This window comes from Antedon mediterranea, chromosome 8 (assembly GCF_964355755.1).
Source record: "Antedon mediterranea chromosome 8, ecAntMedi1.1, whole genome shotgun sequence".
Taxonomy (NCBI): domain Eukaryota; kingdom Metazoa; phylum Echinodermata; class Crinoidea; order Comatulida; family Antedonidae; genus Antedon; species Antedon mediterranea.
The window spans coordinates 486662-506155 of record NC_092677.1 but is presented as its reverse complement, the minus strand read 5'-3'; the positions used below and the strand labels follow the sequence as shown (position 1 = coordinate 506155).

Genomic DNA, 19494 nt, shown 5'->3' with positions numbered 1-19494 from the left:
TTCAATTCCGAGCGTCACCCGAGAGTCATGTTTATTGCAATTCAATTCCGAGCGTCACCCGAGTGTCATGTTTATTGTAATTCAATTCCGAGAGTCACCCGAGTGTCATGTTTATTGCAATTCAATTCCGAGCGTCACCCGAGAGTCATGTTTATTGCAATTCAATTCCGAGCGTCACCCGAGTGTCAAGTTACAATCGTTTTTTTTATCGGCCTATGTGCCTGTAGGTCCTATAGAACAATTGTCAAAAGGTATACGCACAATATTTGTATAAAGACGATTTATTTTTAACAAGATTTAAAAAACAATTAAATTTATCATTGATGTACAAATGCTAAATCTATACAAATCAGGTACAAATTATGTGTCATTAAAATTTGTAAAAATCTAGGCCTAAAATACTACTTAATAATATTAACAAAACTAAAAAGGAAAACTAACAATTATAGTTATTAATCTAACTTTATTATCTTTTATAGTATTTAATTGAATTTGGTTTGTCTCTTCTTTTGCGTAAATTATGCAAAGTTTCACGCGTATTATGTTACCATGGTCACAACCAATCCTTTTCGTTCGCTTCCTTTGCCTCTGTCGGCGGTCACGCGTATTATGTTGCCATGGTCACACCCAATCCTTTTCGTTCGCTTCCTTTGCCTCTGTCGGTGGTTCATCATACCTGTGATCCTTCCCCTTCTCTTCTTCGCTGCTGCCCTTTTTTTCTGACGCCGTACCTAACATTAAAAAAAAAAAACATGTCTTTAGTACTTTGTAGTTCTGCAGTTTTAGGTCTAACAGGGTAATTTCGGTCGCAAGGTATTGGTTTAATCTTAAATCTCTGTTCACACGACGCATGGGCGCGCCCCATAAGTAATTTGACTAATCACGATGCGGTGGATCATTGAAACTTCTTGTGATTGGTCAACTCACTTGCGTTGTGCCTACGTCGTTGCGTTGCGTCCAAGTGGGAACCAAGATTATTGATCGGATGAATAGATCAATGTATCAAGTCGATTGATCGACTAGCAATCAATAAGTAGTTGTCCCTACCTGTATCTGTGCCTAGCAACCAATAAGTAGTTGTCCATACCTGTATCTGTGCCTAGCAATCAATAAGTAGTTGTCCCTACCTGTATCTGTGCCTAGCAACCAATAAGTAGTTGTCCCTACCTGTATCTGTGCCTAGCAACCAATAAGTAGTTGTCCCTACCTGTATCTGTGCCTAGCAACCAATAAGTAGTTGTCCCTACCTGTATCTGTGCCTAGCAACCAATAAGTAGTTGTCCCTACCTGTATCTGTGCCTCCTGAACCTGTTGCTGGCTTGCTTTCTTCCTTCTTTTTAGTCTCCATCTTTTCATCTTCTTCTGCATAGTTCCTGTAACAACATAAACAAAACATGTTATGTGCTTGGCCACTGCAAGTTTATAACTTGTTTCAATCTGTTTTTAAAAACTGTTTTTACATTAGATTTTATTTTTTATGTTTAATTGTGACAATAATAATAATGATTGGTTCGCAACGTAAATGATTTGACCAATCACAAGCGATAGATATATTATTCGAACTGTCGCTTGTGATTGATCAACTCGCTTGCGTGCGTCTCTTGTGGAAACCACGATTTAGGCTTAAGTATAGTATTGGAAGCATTCTCTTATTGGGATTGATATCCTGACCCTAACCCCAAACCATAGTTCTGTATTGTTCTTCATAGTAGGCCTATACGTACACTTGGAGATACTGGGAGAATTTACCTATAATATTCTGAATATTATATATACCGGAATGATAATAATGATGATAATAGTAATTTAGACACTCACCATTTTGAATCTTTGGATTCTCCATACACTCCACTTTTACCTGATAACGACGTATAAAAATACGAGAATTACTCATTTGTTTAGGTTGTCTGTTAGGTTACTAAATACTAAAAAAGTTTTCTTTGCCACAGATAACCACCCTGTAATTATACGCTGATGATTTTGCAGTAGCGCGACTGTTTTAATTTCATTGCTCCAAAACAAAAATAAGAATTCGATAAGTATATAATTAGTTAAACCATACTAAAACGACTTATTTTGGGTGATTGGCCACTAGAAAAGTAACTTAGTGGAAGAGAATTGTGTACTTACGGAATACGAGGAGGATGAGGACAAGAACGACAACAGCGCCAACTAACGCTAGAACACCAATAACAATGCCGGCGACAGCGCCACCAGACAAACCTATAGATGCAGATATGAATCATAAATTATAATGACGTAATATTATAATATATAAAGACGTAATATAACAAGAGGGTGTTTTAAATTTCAGATTTTAAAACATACGCGCGCGTACAGATACGCGTTTAAACACACCAATGACAGTTTAGTTGATTCTTACCTGTACTAGGCTGCGGTGTGGATGGAATAACTGAAATGAAAAAAAACATTGATGAACTAAAAAGCAATAGTATTGTATAGAATTATACCAAGATAGACACATTGTAAATTCATGTTAAATAAAGCAAATAGAATAATGTTAAAATATGTGAAAGAAGCGTACTGTTTTTGTTTCATAATTTAAAGCGACGTCAAAAGGTGATTTAACTATAAAAGTCAGTAAGTAGAAATTTCTTGCTTTTCTGGATGAGTAACAGAATACTTACTCAAAGGACACGCGATATCCGATGCGTTGCCTGTTCCTATTTTGTTAGTACCAAAACACGTGATATTAACACATTCAGTTCCTTTCAATTCGTACACTGCGTCGTCTGTCCTCACTACTTTACCGTCTACTTCAAACTCGTACTGATACACTGCTGGATTCGCTTCACTGGTGCATTCAACTTTGTTGCCTGTCTGGTTTAAATACATCTCTGGCTCATCTATTAAAAACAATTATACTTAGACCTATTATAAATCATAACAACAATTCTGAACTTCTATTTTCCAATGAAGGCACTCGGCGTTTCATAGTTTCCAATTCACAATTTGTTTTATCTATATAGCGCAAGTAATATACGTATGGAATACCATCTGTGCCAAAATATTTATCTTTTTACCAATATTTAGTCGAATCGCCTTTTTAAAAACTAGTCTACAGCCATTTGGATATTTTTGTAGATTAGCCTATACCGTGCGGGTCAGCACAATGTATACTTTAGGCCAGCCTATGATCTAAATGTCTTCTTAATCATTATAATTAAAGTAAACAAGTGTTCTATTACCAATATTAGGCATACTACTTACATTCTATATCAACTTCAATCTGATCACTCCTTATTTCTTTTACGGGGTTTGTTGAACTACAACTAAAGAGTGCGTGATCATCTCGAGTTAAACCATCTATGTGAAGAGTAGATGCATTCTCGTTCTTTGTGAATCTGTCATCCATCTCAATGGTAACGTTGTTCTTTAGCCATGCTATTTCTGATGTAGGGTTGGCTTCAGATAAACACGTAAATGTTACGTTGTCACCAACTTGCAAAGAATCTGGAGCTGGATCACTTGTAATTTTTGGCTTGTAATTCCCTAAAATAAAAACAAAAAACAGTAGAATTCTTAACATTTCACATTTATTCAATATTGTATTATAGTACTAAGTACCTACAAAATCCTTCCCCAATAAAACGTAGACTAACACTGTGGGTTCAGAAAAATATCCGCATTCATCTAAGGTCTATTAGTCCTACACGTTTCGTTTCTTTCTTTCTTTTCGTTTGGACTTGGATATTATGTAGGCCATACACAATGTAAATTATATCTGTAGATCGCATAAGTATTTAAATAATAGTTATTTCTTTTTTATATGCGGGCACGTCTTGCTGAGTGTATAGGTCAAATATGACCTTTTAAATTTATGAAAGTTATGATCAAGGAATTGATTTTTTTTTTCAATCGGGAGCATGTCCTGTTTTAGAGATACCATTAAGTAGCAAGCATGATAGAAAGAGAAAAACAAAAAGATCAATACTTACATTGTATCTGTAGAGTAGTTATTCCTTGTTCTTGACCATCACTAGTAGAGAATACTGCACACACGTAAGACATAGCATCCTCTTTAGTGACATTACGAATTATTAAACCAGCGTTACCCTGGAAAGTATCAGCAACCTGGAGCTCCATACGTGATTTGAATTCATCAACCACTTCACTTCGTACTACTAAATTAGTAATTTCGCTTTGAGCATTAACTCGTGTCCACGAGATATCAACCCCCGTTGCACTAGTTGGTGCGTAGTCGCAAGCTAGTAACGCGTCTGAATTCTCGGGAAATCCTTGCACATCACTTATTGTGACCTCTAGTGCAACAGCCATAGGGACTATGGTTAAAAAAACATGATTCAAAATATAGTGATAAAATCTTTAATTCAAATGTGATGCATGTCAGGCCTATAGAAAACAGTAGTACTTATTAACAGAAATTAAAATATAGTATATCTATCCAAGTGTAGGAAGCCTATGTATAAAAATGAAAGCAATCAAGCTGAAATTAGGCAAATAGCAAAACCACAATAATTAAACGTATTGTGTATTAGTATTGTGATGGAGGAAAAGGTTTCTAGAAACGAAGACCGAGACAGAACCACAATCCAATTAGAACTTTGTCTTTAGGGGGCCTATGCAAATAAAGTAAGATTACCGAAATAATGTGCTTTATTGCGCTATTTCGTCATTACCTACTATATTAACTAACATAATGAAAATACATATTATATTACCGGTAGTGTTACGTTTGATAATATTTAATGAATATGAACTAAATATTACTTTTAATGCCTACATATCTAGTGACAAATAGGCCATGTAATGAATTAACTCTCTAGTTTAATCTATTTCTTACAAACATTATAAATTCATATAGACTGTATACATCATAGTCAGTAATAGAAATATACTGTGTATTTGAATGGCTGACCAATGTTTAACATGTAGAAGCGTCTGTGACCAAAGTTCAGTAATAACAGGTTATTCACACGTAATTCAAACCTAATATCTACACAAACTAATGGTATCGTGCAATACACGTATAGCCACGCCTTACAATGTATTAAATAATATTAGTCGTACTTACCTATAAGCATAATTAACAAACTGGAATATAACATGTCCATGGCGTTGACGGAATACTTCGATATTAACAATACTTTTTTTAAAAATTAAGATTTCATGAATAGTCACGTAAAACAGAAACGATGCGAGACCACGAATGAAACTCTCCCCGCCAACTCCACGGTCTGTTACTAAATGGCCGGCCGTTTACAATCAAGATAAGATATAGTTAGTCATTAACTTTAGTTCACGAACTCAAACTAAACAAACAATAAACAACCAAATCGTGTCGTATTTAAACATTTGAAATTCCATATATATTACATTATTTAAATATAAATGTTTATTTAATTAGTAACTATCGATAAAATCAGCAGAATTGCTCATAAATAAATTATTTTATTAATTATCACTTTCAAATAGGCATTTATTGTGTCAGAGAAGAGTAATTTAACTCTTCCCTGATTTGTTGTATGTAATTTACAGTGTTACATGCTATAATATTATGCAGGGCATAGTTATATTGTGAGTATAACAATATTATTAGGTATCTGCACTGCAAATATGTTCTGCCAATTTGGCGGTTCTGACTGGGAGGCGTCGCAAATAATTTAACCAATCACAAGCGAGAGTTCGGAAGATCCGTCGTAATGTGTGATTGGTCAAATGTTTTGTTTGTGCGTCTCAGCGTATACGCAGCGTCTCAGACTATACGCAGCGTTCTAACACATGGAGCTATACAGCTCAATGATTCTAGTAATGTACAGTTAAGCAATTAACGCCTATATAGTTGATTAGCATAGGCTACTCAATAAAACACCACACCAAAATGAATTTGAATTGTAATTGGTATTCACAGATTCCCATATTCTGCAACGGTATTTTTCTTTTATATTTTGGTTATTTTACTCATGGAGGTATAAAAATATACCTCCATGTTTTACTAAATAGTTTTCTTGATCCTAACATCGCCCGACATAATTAATAGACGCGGTTCTCTGCAGTATACGTACTCTAGGTGACCGTTATAAAATGTAATTTACTGTATAGTTAATGCAAGTCTCCGTCATCAGTTTTTTCCTCAAAAATGTTAGATTGCGAAATACTTTTATTTAAATTATAATTAATCCAATAAAAATGTGCCTGAGACGTCATTTTATATCCAGACGTCATTTGTATTCAGTCGTAATTCATTTAAAGTCAGACTATTTATTTTAACGAATGCATTTGAAAAGGTATACGTGGCTTAGTTATAATTAATAAGATAGAAAACATGATGAAATGAACTACTTCCCTATATTCCGTAAATCCAACATTTAATATAAAATATGTTACAAACAAGTGCTTTCCTGCATACTCACCACAACAGAGCGGAATGAGCAAAATAAAATAGAACAAAGGAAGACAAGAAAATCGTAGAACAGTGAACTACACACTAGGCACTAGATTAACATAATGTGTGCAGCCAGACCTAAACTAGGCAACGCCAGGCACTAGATTAACATAATGTGTGCAGCCAGACCTAAACTAGGCAACGCCATGGCACTAGATTAACATAATGTGTGTGCAGCCAGACCTAAACTAGGCACTAAAATTAATTATATATTAAGAAAACTAAACAAATGATTATTAATTTTAGCAAATAAATTAAAGTAAGAATATAAAAATACAGTAAAGAAATAAAACAGCATTATTGTAGTAATAAACATACTAGACGCCCCACGTTTAGATAAAAACGCCAAACGCCAGGCATTTAGATCCAGACGCCACACGTTTAGATAAAAACGCCAAACGTCAGGCATTTAAATCTAGACGCCACAGGTTTAGATAAAAACGCCAAGCTCCGGACATTTAAATTGTCTAGATTCCCCTAGATCCAGTTTGAGGAGGTATTTTCATAGCTTTCATCTTCGACAGTACCCTTGTCTTGCTCGCTATCATTTGAACCACCTGGCCACTCACACTTATTCTCTCCGCTGTAAAAAAAGAGCAACAAATCATGATCAAAGTTAACAACCAAACCTGCTATCAACGTATTCTAAATAATATTAATAATACAGTAGTAGGACTATTATTATAGTATATTAGTTTTATGGAGTATTTTTTTATGTTGTACTCATATGAAATAAATGACGTCACATATACATAAACTACAATACAAAGGACAGTTTTGTTTATAAACAAAAAGTATTTATTAAATACTTTCAATCAATACTCACGTATCTTTAACAGAGAATGTTCCACTTTTAGATGTTGGCAGGAAACACATACCTACAACAAGAAAGTCAAGTCATTTGGTAAAAACGGTAAATGTATACATATTAAAAGAAATAAAGTTAATTAATAGGCCTATAAATAAAACCTAAATATAATGGGAAATATACATTATTTTATGAAGATAAGTAATTGTTGCACTGGATACAGAATTAATGTTAATGTATTTTGTATAGTTCATTCCACAAACATTGCTGTCGAAATCATAATCAATTAGTAATTTGTTTACCTTTTAAAACTACGATAACAACAACTCCTACAACAACAACAACACAGAATAACAATACACCAACGGTGATACCGGCAACAGCACCCCCTTGTAGTCCTACAAGTGAAGATCAAATATAATAATGACCTTTGAACCCAATCATATAGAAAGTAAATCTACAGAATAACAATACACCAACGGTGATACCGGCAACAGCACCCCCTTGTAGTCCTACAAGTGAAGATCAAATATAATAATGACCTTTGAACCCAATCATATAGAAAGTAAATCTACAGAATAACAATACACCAACGGTGATACCGGCAACAGCACCCCCTTGTAGTCCTACAAGTGAAGATCAAATATAATAATGACCTTTGAACCCAATCATATAGAAAGTAAATCTACAGAATAACAATACACCAACGGTGATACCGGCAACAGCACCCCCTTGTAGTCCTACAAGTGAAGATCAAATATAATAATGAATATGACCTTTGAACCCAATCATATAGAAAGTAAATCTACAGTAAGGGGACAAATGGCAAAATCAGCACTGTGGTCATGTTGCAAGAGTTCTCAAAACAATATAGATTATCTGATAAAAATCCTAGAAAGTAGGAAGCCTTTTGCCATTTTCCTCCTGACAGCCTAACTGTACATAGATAATTTTGGAGATTTTGGTTGTAGTATGATGGTGGTAGACGACGCCGATGATGAGTAAGCACCAATAACAACAACTTACCTGTTTGTTTTTCTGGGTAAACAATGTCTGAGAAAAAACATAATAACATTCAACATTAATGAGTCGGAATGATAATCAATATTTATCTATAATACATGATATGTTTCTTATAACATATATAACATATATAACCAGCAATTTACCCGTATAACGGAAAAATGTCAATGTGAAATTTACAAAAAATCATTGCAGTTGTGTACATTATAATCATTGTTACTAAAAGATTATAGTGAGGATTTTTATAGTTTTTAATATCGTGATGGTATGGCAGAAATGAAATATGACTTTTTAAAGTACAAACCAAACAAGGGTGATGTCACTTCTTGGTGTGAAATGTGCATTAATGGTAATATTTACCTTTAGGACAAAGTTCTGTGTCACTTCCGGTTCCTACAGTGTTTTCAACAAAACACGTGATATTGACACAATCATTATTTAACATTGCCTCATTTTCATTGGTCAGTTTTTGTTGTATCCCATCAAAATATATCGTGTATGACATCGGTAGGGGGAATGAGTCTTCCCCTGAACATGCAACCATGTTCTGATTAAATATCAGTTTTGGGATTGGTGTATCTAAAAGAAAAATATAAACAATAAACATAAGCAATAACGGCTGGTCTCCTAGACTACACATCAAACCATCCAGTGGCTGGAAGGAGCCCAATCGGCATCTTAACGCAACTGTCGAAGTTTAGCTAACAGCTTGATGAAACTGTCTTGACACGGTTTTACAAAAAATAAATGAACTCATCACTCTCATCAATAATTAGTAATAATATTATAGAATTAAACTATTTGAAGTCTCCCAACATAATTGTCTACTCTCTCATTTTTTTATACTCTTTAATTGTTTTGTTGTTGAAACCTTTTAGGTAATAGGAACTTGTTCCTCTTTGTCTTACCTCCTTAATTCATTTATATACATTTTTTTGAGGAAAATATAATAAAAATATATATATTATAAATATATTATATATAAATATTATTATTATAAATTATTATAAATGTGGGAGTTGATTCTGATCTTTTAATTCTTTTAATTTCTTTTATTAGATAAAATAATTCAGGTAAAATATAAAAAAAAAACAAAGCAAATTATATAACATACACTTAACAGACAGCATTTTAGCATCACTTTCAAACGTGTCAGCCTCTCTTTCAACTTGACATTTGTACCAAGCGTGGTCTACGTTTGTCAGTACAGTGATGTTTAATACAGAATCAGCGGCTTGATATCTTTCACCAATGGACACCAATTGATCCGCACGATACCACGTGGTCTTATCGCTATACGAATTCGTCACACATGTGAGTGTAGCTGATCCACCTTCAGTCAAGTCATCAGAGACAATTTCTAAGACAGGTTTATCATTTTCTATTTTTAAACAAATACAGTAATTTTAAAATAAAATATTATAGAACATAATCTTCAATCTATTTTTCCTTTCCCCTCACTCTCCACCATGATTATAGGTTCAATATCTGAAATGTTCTTTTAGTGTATATATCTTTCACTTCACTCATCTTCATATTGTATCCATATAAGCATGCAAATGACCATGAAGAACAAACATGGAATTAAGCATGATCTTAAGCATGACTATCATTAAGTTGTAGCAACACTCACCTCTTGTACTAATCGTTGTTGATTTCTTTTTGCTATCAGGTGCACCGGCCACGTTGCCATAAATCTCGCAAGTATACACACCCTCATCGGTACGTGAATACGAAGACAAGCGCATGCTAGCTTCACCGTTTCCCACAGCAACCAGAGACGCGCGTGTATTAATTACGATGCTTCTCGTAATCAAACTTTCTTCATTGTTAAACAGATCACCTTTAAACCATGTGACGTCAACACTAGTGGCATCTGACGGGCTGTACCTACAGGAAAACACTGCATCTTCACCAGCAACAAAACTTTGAGATTGAGGTATTGTTAGTTGTAGTTGACTCAAGCAACCTAAGTTTACGAAGAAAAGGAATTATTCGCAACAATCTTCGTAAAATGCTTGTTTTATCATGTACAACAATTTCTTGTTAATTCTGGAAGATTTGATTGCTGTTTCTGTTGTTGTTTTAAAATGTTGTTGAAACAATCTAGATCAAGCTTAATCTAGATAAAGCCAGTGAGTATGAACTTAGGCCCTGGTGGTGATGAAATGACAATTAAAAACGAACGACCTTTTCTTAGTACATACCAACATTCGAGTTGGATGCTACGAATGAATGGTATTACAAAGGTAAACTAATCAAGACAGACCTGTTCAAACACAATTATAATTGTTCCTTAAAAGTTATTCAAAATAACAAACTTACCAACCACAGTTGTTGTCAAAAAGAAATATATTCCAGCATTAATCTTACACATCTCTAGTTTAAAGTAAAGTAAAAGTTTCATTCAGTTTTCAAAGCGACGTTTATGAGTACTGTTTTGAGTGCATTGTTGTTGAAGACACTATGTAGTCATCTGAGTACAGGACTTTGTACAGTTATTGCTTTATAGTTGTTTTATGGTGCCTACGATGAAGAGACATGTTGACTGACTAATATTTGTTCCGTTGTTGGTGATACATCCGCATTGTGTTTTATTTCGTTTTTGTTACTATATGGTATGAATTATGACACTCTTATGTGATTATATAGGCTTAGAACCAATCATTGTTAATCAGTCGTCAGAGGTTATTTGTAATATTGAATTATTTAACTTTAATCCATTTAGGACCTATACACAAATCGAAATGTAAATACTAAACAACTACAGGCCTATATATAATACTTATTTAAAATGTCTGCAGCATGACATGATAAAGATCGTTTTAAATTTGTATATATTTAACTTAATATGTTATACAAGAACATTAATGTACTACTATTTTATTTTTGTATCGTGTCAACTCAAACTAAGCTCTACACAACAAACTATATTTAAGTTAATATTTTATATATATTTAATATTAAGTTATATTTTATTTAACATCATGACTGTAGGCATGTGACAGCTACTGTTTTGGTTATCCTAATATAATATTGAATTAAAAGCCACATACAAAGTCGACAAATTCACGTGTACGCAACGTCGTCATAATCCACGCGGCGTACGGTATAAGATTCGTGGTGATACTAAACAGTTTTGGTCAGTATCTTAAAATACTACTGAATCAACAACAATGTGATACAATTTAAGTGTTAATAGATATCTCTTCATTGTCTTCACTATGAACTGCTTTATAGGACACCCTTCCATCATCGTTTCTAAAAAACAAAAATAAGTTTTTGTATAACTAGTTTAAAAACATAATCAGAGCTTTATTAAAATACATAATTATGTAGAACTTACTTTTTTACTTCTGTGTTCTTTTGTCTTCTCTTTTTAACTATAATAATAACAATCATGATCATGAAACACATCATATAGAAGCATAAATGGTTAAATATGTTTATAAATAATGTACATTTTTTCGTCATTATTTCAATCTGAATCATTATCATCGTCATTAATCATCGTAATATTAGTCACCTTGATAATGTTAAAATAGTCTCCTTCTCCATACCACAAATAAAATTCTTTTGCAACAACATTAAATTAAACTAAACATTTACCTTTTTTACAAACAAAAACCGTAAGTATAATGAATAGCACGACTGATCCTACTCCTAATATTAGACCAATGACTACCATTGGAGATAAAGCCGCTGAAAAGAGTAAATTTCATTTTACATGGTGAGATTTTGTTTCTCTATGTTAAATAATAAGTTTAATTGGAGGAATATTATAATAGTCTACTTTTCCATGGAAAAGTTGAATACAGTTGGCCTATATGTTGTGCGGTACACCAGTGAATCACTCATTATTTGTTTATAATTAAAGTAAGTATATGTTTTTCAAATGATTTCAAATTATATGAACAATAATAAATACTTACGATCTTCGTTGTGATCTAACGAAACAAGAATGAGAACACTGTATTATTCATAAGTTTTAAAACAATTTTATTTTAAAAATTTGAATAAATATCATATTCAATTAACGTTTTACAACATACAATTAACTGAAAATACACAAATTCGGAACATGATGTCATAATCACAACGAACGTTGTATATTGATACTTTGCTGTTGAAAATTGTATCGACATTCTGCGGTATGATCCAATTGATAACAAAATAAAGATAAATATAGTTTAAATAAACATATTACGTATATATTACCTTCGTTTTCAAAACTGTGAACAACAACTTGTCCGCTGAGTGTGGTTGCTTCACACGACACGTTATACCTAGAATCATGTTCTGTTAGTGTAAACTCTACCTTGTTGTCTGCAGACTTTAACTTGTTTGAGTTCACAACTACTCTGACAGTGGCTGGATTAGGATAACTAATCACCTCGCATATTACATGGTCGTTGTCAAACTCTGTTGTCACAAATTCAATATCTGTAATATTAAATAATAATTCAAACAGTAATAGAAATTAATTTAGGCTTGGTTCACACTAGAGACGCAACGCAAGCGTATTTTAAACTCGCTTTTCTTTTTTATAAATTTCTTTCCACTTCACTACAGTTAACTTTTAGCGAGCCAAAGTTCCAAGAAGTCGTTCTTGTTTTGTTAATTACCGTCTGGCAACTGTAGTTACCAGCATCTTTCCTATCAACCTCATTGATCATCAATGTTGTGACGTCATCGTTTTGTGATAAACGCGGATCATCCACGTTAATGATCTTGTTACCATGGTACCATGTGACATCTTCCACTGTTTTATTTGTTTCGGTCTTACACGTTATCTCAACTTGTTCTCCTTCATTTACAATACTATCATTTATTTCAATAACTGTCCTGTTATCTGGAAACAAAAATATATTACGATTCTATAAAATAACAAATGCAATACTTAATTATCTAATATCGCATAGGATAAATGCAATATAGAAAAAAATTAAAATAGGATATTAATGTGTTTACTTACAATTACGTGATACTTCTGAACACGCTGTAAGATCTGAAATTAGATAATAACTACAATGGTTATTCTACTGTACATAATCAAATCAATAATACAAAGTTAGATTGGTTAGTCAGTCAAACAACTTAAATACCAGCTGTCCAATTCTGGTACAAATGAGTAGTACCTACCTGTTAATATGCACACGACACATATTACTAAGTGTGCAAACACGACAGCCATTGTTGACGGTTACATTCGAATCTTGAACTGATTGAGTACAGACTGCTGACTACATTCAACATTTGGTTCCAAAGTGCACAAGTCAAACAAAACCAGCGTAGTACATTACTCTAACATGTGCTATTTGTATGTTAATAATCGTGGCATTATAAATGTTTATTTTATTACGGGAACCGCGTTTCATAGTTTTAACAAGTTTAAAGTTTACAGGAAGCGAGTGCGATTCAAATAAATATTTTTCTCCGATTGACTCAATATAAATTATTTATTATGATTATAACGACAAAGAAAACCAGCTACAACAGAATGTAGTATAATTTATTGAAAAAAGTTACATAATTTCACACACAAACTAACAATTAAACGAATTTACATCTAAAAAAAATGTATTTCATTTAAAAGAATTTACATTTACTATGTCTTCACCATAGTACTGTAAATTAAACAATTACTTTAATGTTTATGCACCCATATTGCACAGTGCTTCTGTGTAAACTTACAAAATAAGGCTTCTAAGACTTACTTTATCTGTTGATAAAATTAACCAACTGAAAGTTAATTCATTTATAAAACATAAACGAACATTTTCTCCTGTTTTAAAAGAGTCTGTGGACATCGTCCAAGAAATAGTGCCATTTCAGCTGTATAAACTCAATATCATTATGTTATCGTTGAGAGGATGACGTCATCGTATTTCTTACGATGTAGACAAAATTGCTTATGTATTATGTACAAATATGGCTGATCCCACACACAAAGTTCCATACAGTAAAATACGTATAATTAGTTATATACGACTTACTGGCGACGGTCCGTCGAATAGATCATCATATCGTCCTTCTTTCTGTTCAAAATCTTAAAATTAAATGATAATATAACTTAATTAACAAGTATTCAATAATTATTGGACATATATTATAAAGCATATGATAAAATAGTAGTTTTATCTTACCTGGGCCGGGTCGCAAAGCGAGGTAGACTATTACCATAACAACAGATAAAGACAAGAATATCAAGATTGACGTCAGAACACCAACAAGCGTCTGGTTACCAAGATCTAATAATAAAATGAAACATTTACAATTTGGATCCTCTAGAAAAACAACCTTTAGGCATTTTCTTTTGCTGCTGTACCGCGGAAAATTGCTCATTGCTCATCACCTTTTAGTAAGCCCTACCATATTACTACTTCACATTTAGTTGTGTGTACCATTGCTGGTCGACCAATATAAAAATGAGGTGATATGTAGCTTCAGTTAAAACTTACCTTTGGGTTTCTCGGGTGCAGTCTTTACTGAAAAGAAATAAAATACATATTGTTAGGATTAAAACAAAAACAATTTATAATGACGATGGAAAGTTTGCAGTACACCCGTATGAGTTTCTAAAGAAAACTGTTAAAGTCAATACTCAACTACAAAACAAACGTACTGCAAACTTTATATAATTATAGTCTAATGTAACACACAAGTATTGTAGGCATTACCGGTGTAAGGGTTTATAGAAAGTTGGCGTTCTCTTAATAGAAGTAGAGAAGAAGAAGAGATTGTTGAAAATCATGATAGAAGGAAGATACTGTATGACTGAAAAATAAGATGAGGGTATCTATTCTATAGATTAAAAAATAATAATACATATTCTGAACTAAAAGAAGAAGCAATAGAGAAGTATGTAGGAATAAGAGTGTCATGGACCTCAGATGGTAGATGATGATAAAGTATGTTTCTTATTAGAATACAAACATACCTGTTGGGCAGTACAATTCAGTTCTATTTCCATTTCCGGCAACGTTTTCAGCCGAACACGTAACTAGATTACAAAATCGTTCATCAATTGTAACTTGTTCTAAGTCTGGTTGCTTGGTACCATTAATGTAGTACTCTACCTGATCTATTGCAGGGTTTCCATATGGAATACATCGTATGGAGTTTCCTTGTTTCCTAATTGAGAATCTAGGAATATCTGTAAGAAGAAACAAGAGTCAGTATGGTACGCTACAACTTTAGTCTAGTTTGAAAAATTATAGGTTCTCACCAATCTGAGTTACCTATGATGAATAGGCCTATTGGAACGATTATGAATAGGCCTATTGGAACGATGATGAATAGGCCTATTGGAACGATTATGCATGGACAATAATAGTAATTGTAAAGATACAAGGATGTTCAGAAAAGAAATTTATTTTATTCAACTATTTGCAACATGTCGAATGTTAAGAGTCCACGTAATTGTTCAGGGTAAGACAATCATTAACAACCGATGTAATCAATAGATCTATTTTATTTATAGTTTAGAATTTGGAAAAATATTATTATAAACACATCTAAGTAAATTCTTGTCAAGTGGAGAGGGTGGGAGTGCGTGGTCGAGAACCATCATTTACCCAATTTAAGCAGAGGCGATGAAATGGTAAAGCACTGTTGAGACGAGTTTTAGGCTAAAAAATAGTAAATGCAATGTTTATAAAATGAATTAATCAATGGGAGCAACATGTGCCAAAAATGTAGCCTGTGAAAACGGTGAGTGCCGTATGAATCTGCAGTTAGATTTACCAAAAACAAACAATGATCAAGAAATGAGCAAAAGAAAGGACAATACAATATTGTAGGACAAAAGAAGACATTTCTCATTGTCAACAACATGACAGTTTTAGCAAAGTGAAATATTGCAAAGCTCTGGAAATAAGTAGAAAGGTTGCTGATTGTAAATCTTAATTAGGCACAGTTAGACAAGCTAAGAGCGTAGAAGTAAAATAATAAATGAGATTGTAGTGAAAGTTTGCATACGTGGTTTCTTAATCCTGCTGAAGCTGAAATGAATGTTCAATGTTAACATTAATGACATAATGATTATTGATGACGATACTGGTGGTTTGCCAGATTGAATCTAATAGATCGAAATGAGATGACGTAATTAGTGAGAGACTTAATGAGATGGCTTAATTAGTGCGATAGACATACAATGTACGTTCAATATTACTTCTTCGCTAGTCTTCGATCCAGCCGAATTTGACGCCATACACGAAAACGATGTAAAGTCTTCATAACCTGCGTGGTATACAGTTAGCACGCCAGTTGTAGACGACTGGACATATCTAGGATGATTCGACTGGATTTTATAACCTTCACGAAGCCACTTGTAGGTTGCAGTAGGGTTAGCGGACGTGGAACAAACAAGAGTGGCAACTTCACCCTCACTGATCGTGCTGCTAGGTAACTCAATATGCGGCTTCTCTATCCCTATTTAATGTGTATAGATTTGTGTAACAAATTGTTATATTATTCATTTAGTATTTTCCAAAATATACCAAAACATTACGTCTTCTTTATTGGTATGTTATAGGTCTAACTCTAATAAATAATGTATGTCGTCCCATCTTCTGAAAATATACCGTAGACCATTAATACACAAGTTAATACATTTTCTGGGTCAATCATTCGCAAGTGTATAACTTCAATTCCATACAAACAGCTTTGTTTCACCAGTAAAACATCGCATACAATTAAACATGAGATACATAAAACACAGAGTAAAACGGTGTGCGTGCATTTAGCAATAATATAATACTTACACAAGACATTCAGTGTAACTGGTGACGAATACGACAGTTTATCAGCTGAGCTGTAGATGCTACACACATAGGTACCAGCGTCACTTTGTCGAACATTGCTAATCAACAAACTAGCTTGATCAACTAGATCATATCGTTTGAATAATACTTCATTTCTGGATATTAACAGTTTGCCATTATATACCGGTACATCACTTTCATCAATAATACTCCATGTTATGTCAATACCGTCCTCTGGTGTGAACGTACAGACTAAGGTCGTGTTTGCACCCTCTAAAGCTTGTTGGGTTGAATTTGTTTTGGTGTTTAAGTCGGAATAAATTTCTACAAAGAAAATCAATTTGGTTCTTCTTTAAATGATGACGCAACTTCGTCAGAATCAGGATGATAGATAATAATGAAAATAATAATAATATTGGTGAAAAGACTAAAGATTGGACGAATTTAGAAAGACGAAAACAGTAACATTAATTATGATTATTACACTACAACCATAGAGTTTTGTGATGTTTTAGATTTTTTGTATCGTTTTTATACGCCATGTGGGAGCTGTATATATTTAATAGTTAAACTACACTAGTTAAATATAGGTCGCAGTGTACGATAAGAAATGCGATGTGCAATTAAACTGCTGTAAATTTTGTTAGCAACTGATCGTAAGAAATAAAACCATGACGTTTGTAATTGATTGTTCCAATCGACTTAAGTCCATTAGACTGTGATTCTTAGTATGTGCGCTAATAACAACATGTCAAAAACTGTTAAATTAATTATCAATATGGTTTACAATTAATTCTACCAAACCTTATTACTCTACAAATAATAACAATAATGAAGATAATATAGTTCTATATAGTATAGTAATTGTATATTTCGTGGTGAAATATTTTTTTCCATCATATTATTCACATATTTAATTATTACGGCTTATATCGTTGTACAGAGATGTCACTTATAGAATAACTATATACACAATGCATTTAAATACCGTACCTAAGCCTATTAGCTTTGACTACTCAATGTTTTAAAGCATCTTAAAAGATGTTTTTAAAAGATGTTTTTAAAAAATACAGAACTAGGCCAAATAGAAAATGAATTACGCACCTACAGCTGCCATCAACAAGACCATTAAATAAAGCATACGTCGTCGCATGTTCCCTGTAAAATCAAATAAAAATGTAGATTAGATCTTCAAACCTACTGATAATGCGTCTTATTATTCCACTTTATGATTTTGAACAAAAACACTATGGTGGGCTAAATGAATTATGTGTGTGACTTAATTAATTATAAAGATGTTGTATTTGATTTTTGGTTTTTCCAGAATTCTTAGATAACAACGAACAATACAAGATATTCTAATGCTTTTTATAATATCTCTGTGGTTTGAGGAGTTTTTGCTATTATGTATACAGCAGTACAAATGAATATGCATATTACCTAGGGATAATGATATCTTGATTTATAAATCTATAATTATACAATAAACATAATATTTAACTTTGCATTCAACTTACCGTACAGCATCAAGATCCAAGAACGTCCATCTAAAAATTAAGTCCCTCGATAAAATTGAAAAGATCGAGAATAACGATGCTAGGCCGTGCGGAGTACGGGCCACAAAAAAGACGTCGCCGGATTATTTCGTTTGTAGCAGTCTAATTATCATACTACCAGGCTTATTAACAGCTGAGTGGATTAAGTATTATGTTGGTGAACTTTAGCATCACCTGTTCAAAGAATGATTTATTCTACAAATATTTATGCAATGACTACAGACTAACACTCATTATATTTGTTTCAATCGATCGATTTCCTTCTGTTGCAAAAACTCTACTATGATCTTTTTCAATAACACATGCGCAAGACAAGCAATTTATTTACTGTTGTAATATACTGACTATACTACGTGACTTAATTAAGTATTATACATGCGATTCGAACCAAAGCTCTATTTATAATTTTACGCCATACCGATTTTACCATAATTATATATTAAAATAAATAAAAATGGATTATTGTATTATTTATAGCAGAAATTTCTTGATAAATAGATATCAGATGGATAATAAAATAAATATGTTGATGAAATAATACTCTATCGGCTTATATCAAATTTCTAATAGAAATAAACATGTTGATAAAATAATATTTATCCTATTTAAAACAAAGATTGCTACAAATCTAGGGCTGCATGTTTCAAACTGATTTTAGTCGTTAAATTTATCAAACGGTAAGTACATTTTATTTGGAACAATAATAATTAGTATACTCGATATTAGAATGGCTGAAGGACGCATGCCCGAAGGAAAGCTTTCTAAAGCCAGTTGTGATAACTACCAAAAAATGATGTGCGCCCGCTAAGTAACATACTTAAATCATTATACCAACTTTTCAACATAATTTAATGGAAATAGATTGGAAATTATAAAATTGTTGGTATTAAAGTACTGAAATAACGTATTCTGTAA

General features: G+C 32.8%; 4 protein-coding genes across 4 annotated transcripts in view; all 4 read right to left on the bottom strand.

Annotated features, from left to right (window-relative positions):
• Nucleotides 1–472: 472 nt before the first annotated feature.
• Nucleotides 473–4299, bottom strand: LOC140057020 (pregnancy-specific beta-1-glycoprotein 2-like). The gene is made up of 8 exons (XM_072102554.1): nucleotides 3960–4299; nucleotides 3232–3513; nucleotides 2649–2867; nucleotides 2384–2413; nucleotides 2131–2223; nucleotides 1819–1858; nucleotides 1288–1373; nucleotides 473–731 (listed from the first exon to the last, which is right to left on the bottom strand). The coding sequence occupies exons 1-8, from the start codon at nucleotides 4297–4299 to the stop codon at nucleotides 622–624; spliced, it is 1200 nt and encodes a 399-aa protein (XP_071958655.1). The 3' UTR covers nucleotides 473–621.
• A 2404-nt stretch (nucleotides 4300–6703) lies between these two features.
• On the bottom strand, nucleotides 6704–8809 carry LOC140057344 (uncharacterized). The gene is made up of 5 exons (XM_072102965.1): nucleotides 8619–8809; nucleotides 8262–8288; nucleotides 7538–7633; nucleotides 7254–7305; nucleotides 6704–7010 (listed from the first exon to the last, which is right to left on the bottom strand). Exons 1-5 carry the CDS (start codon nucleotides 8800–8802, stop codon nucleotides 6905–6907), a joined length of 465 nt encoding a protein of 154 aa, XP_071959066.1. The 5' UTR covers nucleotides 8803–8809; the 3' UTR covers nucleotides 6704–6904.
• Nucleotides 8810–12574: 3765 nt separating this feature from the next.
• The window catches only part of LOC140057019 (dynein axonemal assembly factor 8-like), a 45726-nt gene continuing 38806 nt past the window's right edge, over nucleotides 12575–19494 (bottom strand). Inside the window, exon 23 of the mRNA XM_072102553.1 lies at nucleotides 12575–12701. Within this exon, the coding sequence (XP_071958654.1) occupies nucleotides 12695–12701 (7 nt within the window). The 3' untranslated portion in view covers nucleotides 12575–12694. The remainder of the gene's footprint in view (nucleotides 12702–19494) is intronic.
• On the bottom strand, nucleotides 14053–18760 carry LOC140056720 (uncharacterized). Its single transcript, XM_072102189.1, has 7 exons — nucleotides 18541–18760; nucleotides 18128–18181; nucleotides 17024–17347; nucleotides 15199–15414; nucleotides 14720–14746; nucleotides 14405–14509; nucleotides 14053–14307 (listed from the first exon to the last, which is right to left on the bottom strand). Exons 1-7 carry the CDS (start codon nucleotides 18548–18550, stop codon nucleotides 14240–14242), a joined length of 804 nt encoding a protein of 267 aa, XP_071958290.1. The 5' UTR covers nucleotides 18551–18760; the 3' UTR covers nucleotides 14053–14239.

Bases quoted from the DNA above. Each gene is read 5' to 3' on its own strand.
- LOC140057020 (XM_072102554.1), bottom strand. From the start codon at position 4,299: ATGGCTGTTGCACTAGAGGTCACAATAAGTGATGTGCAAGGATTTCCC. The intron at 3,514-3,959 runs GTAAGTATTGAT...TTTTTATTTTAG, and splicing joins AACTACTCTACAGATACAAT to GGAATTACAAGCCAAAAATT. The intron at 2,868-3,231 runs GTAAGTAGTATG...TGTTTTTAATAG, and splicing joins GATTGAAGTTGATATAGAAT to ATGAGCCAGAGATGTATTTA.
- LOC140057344 (XM_072102965.1), bottom strand. From the start codon at position 8,802: ATGGTTGCATGTTCAGGGGAAGACTCATTCCCCCTACCGATGTCATAC. The intron at 8,289-8,618 runs GTAAATATTACC...GTTTTTTCTCAG, and splicing joins CACAGAACTTTGTCCTAAAG to ACATTGTTTACCCAGAAAAA. The intron at 7,306-7,537 runs GTAAACAAATTA...TTCTTGTTGTAG, and splicing joins TGTTATCGTAGTTTTAAAAG to GTATGTGTTTCCTGCCAACA.
- LOC140056720 (XM_072102189.1), bottom strand. The intron at 15,415-17,023 runs GTAAGTATTATA...TTCTTCTTACAG, and splicing joins AGTTACACTGAATGTCTTGT to ATATTCCTAGATTCTCAATT. The intron at 14,510-14,719 runs GTAAGTTTTAAC...TTTTATTATTAG, and splicing joins TGCACCCGAGAAACCCAAAG to ATCTTGGTAACCAGACGCTT.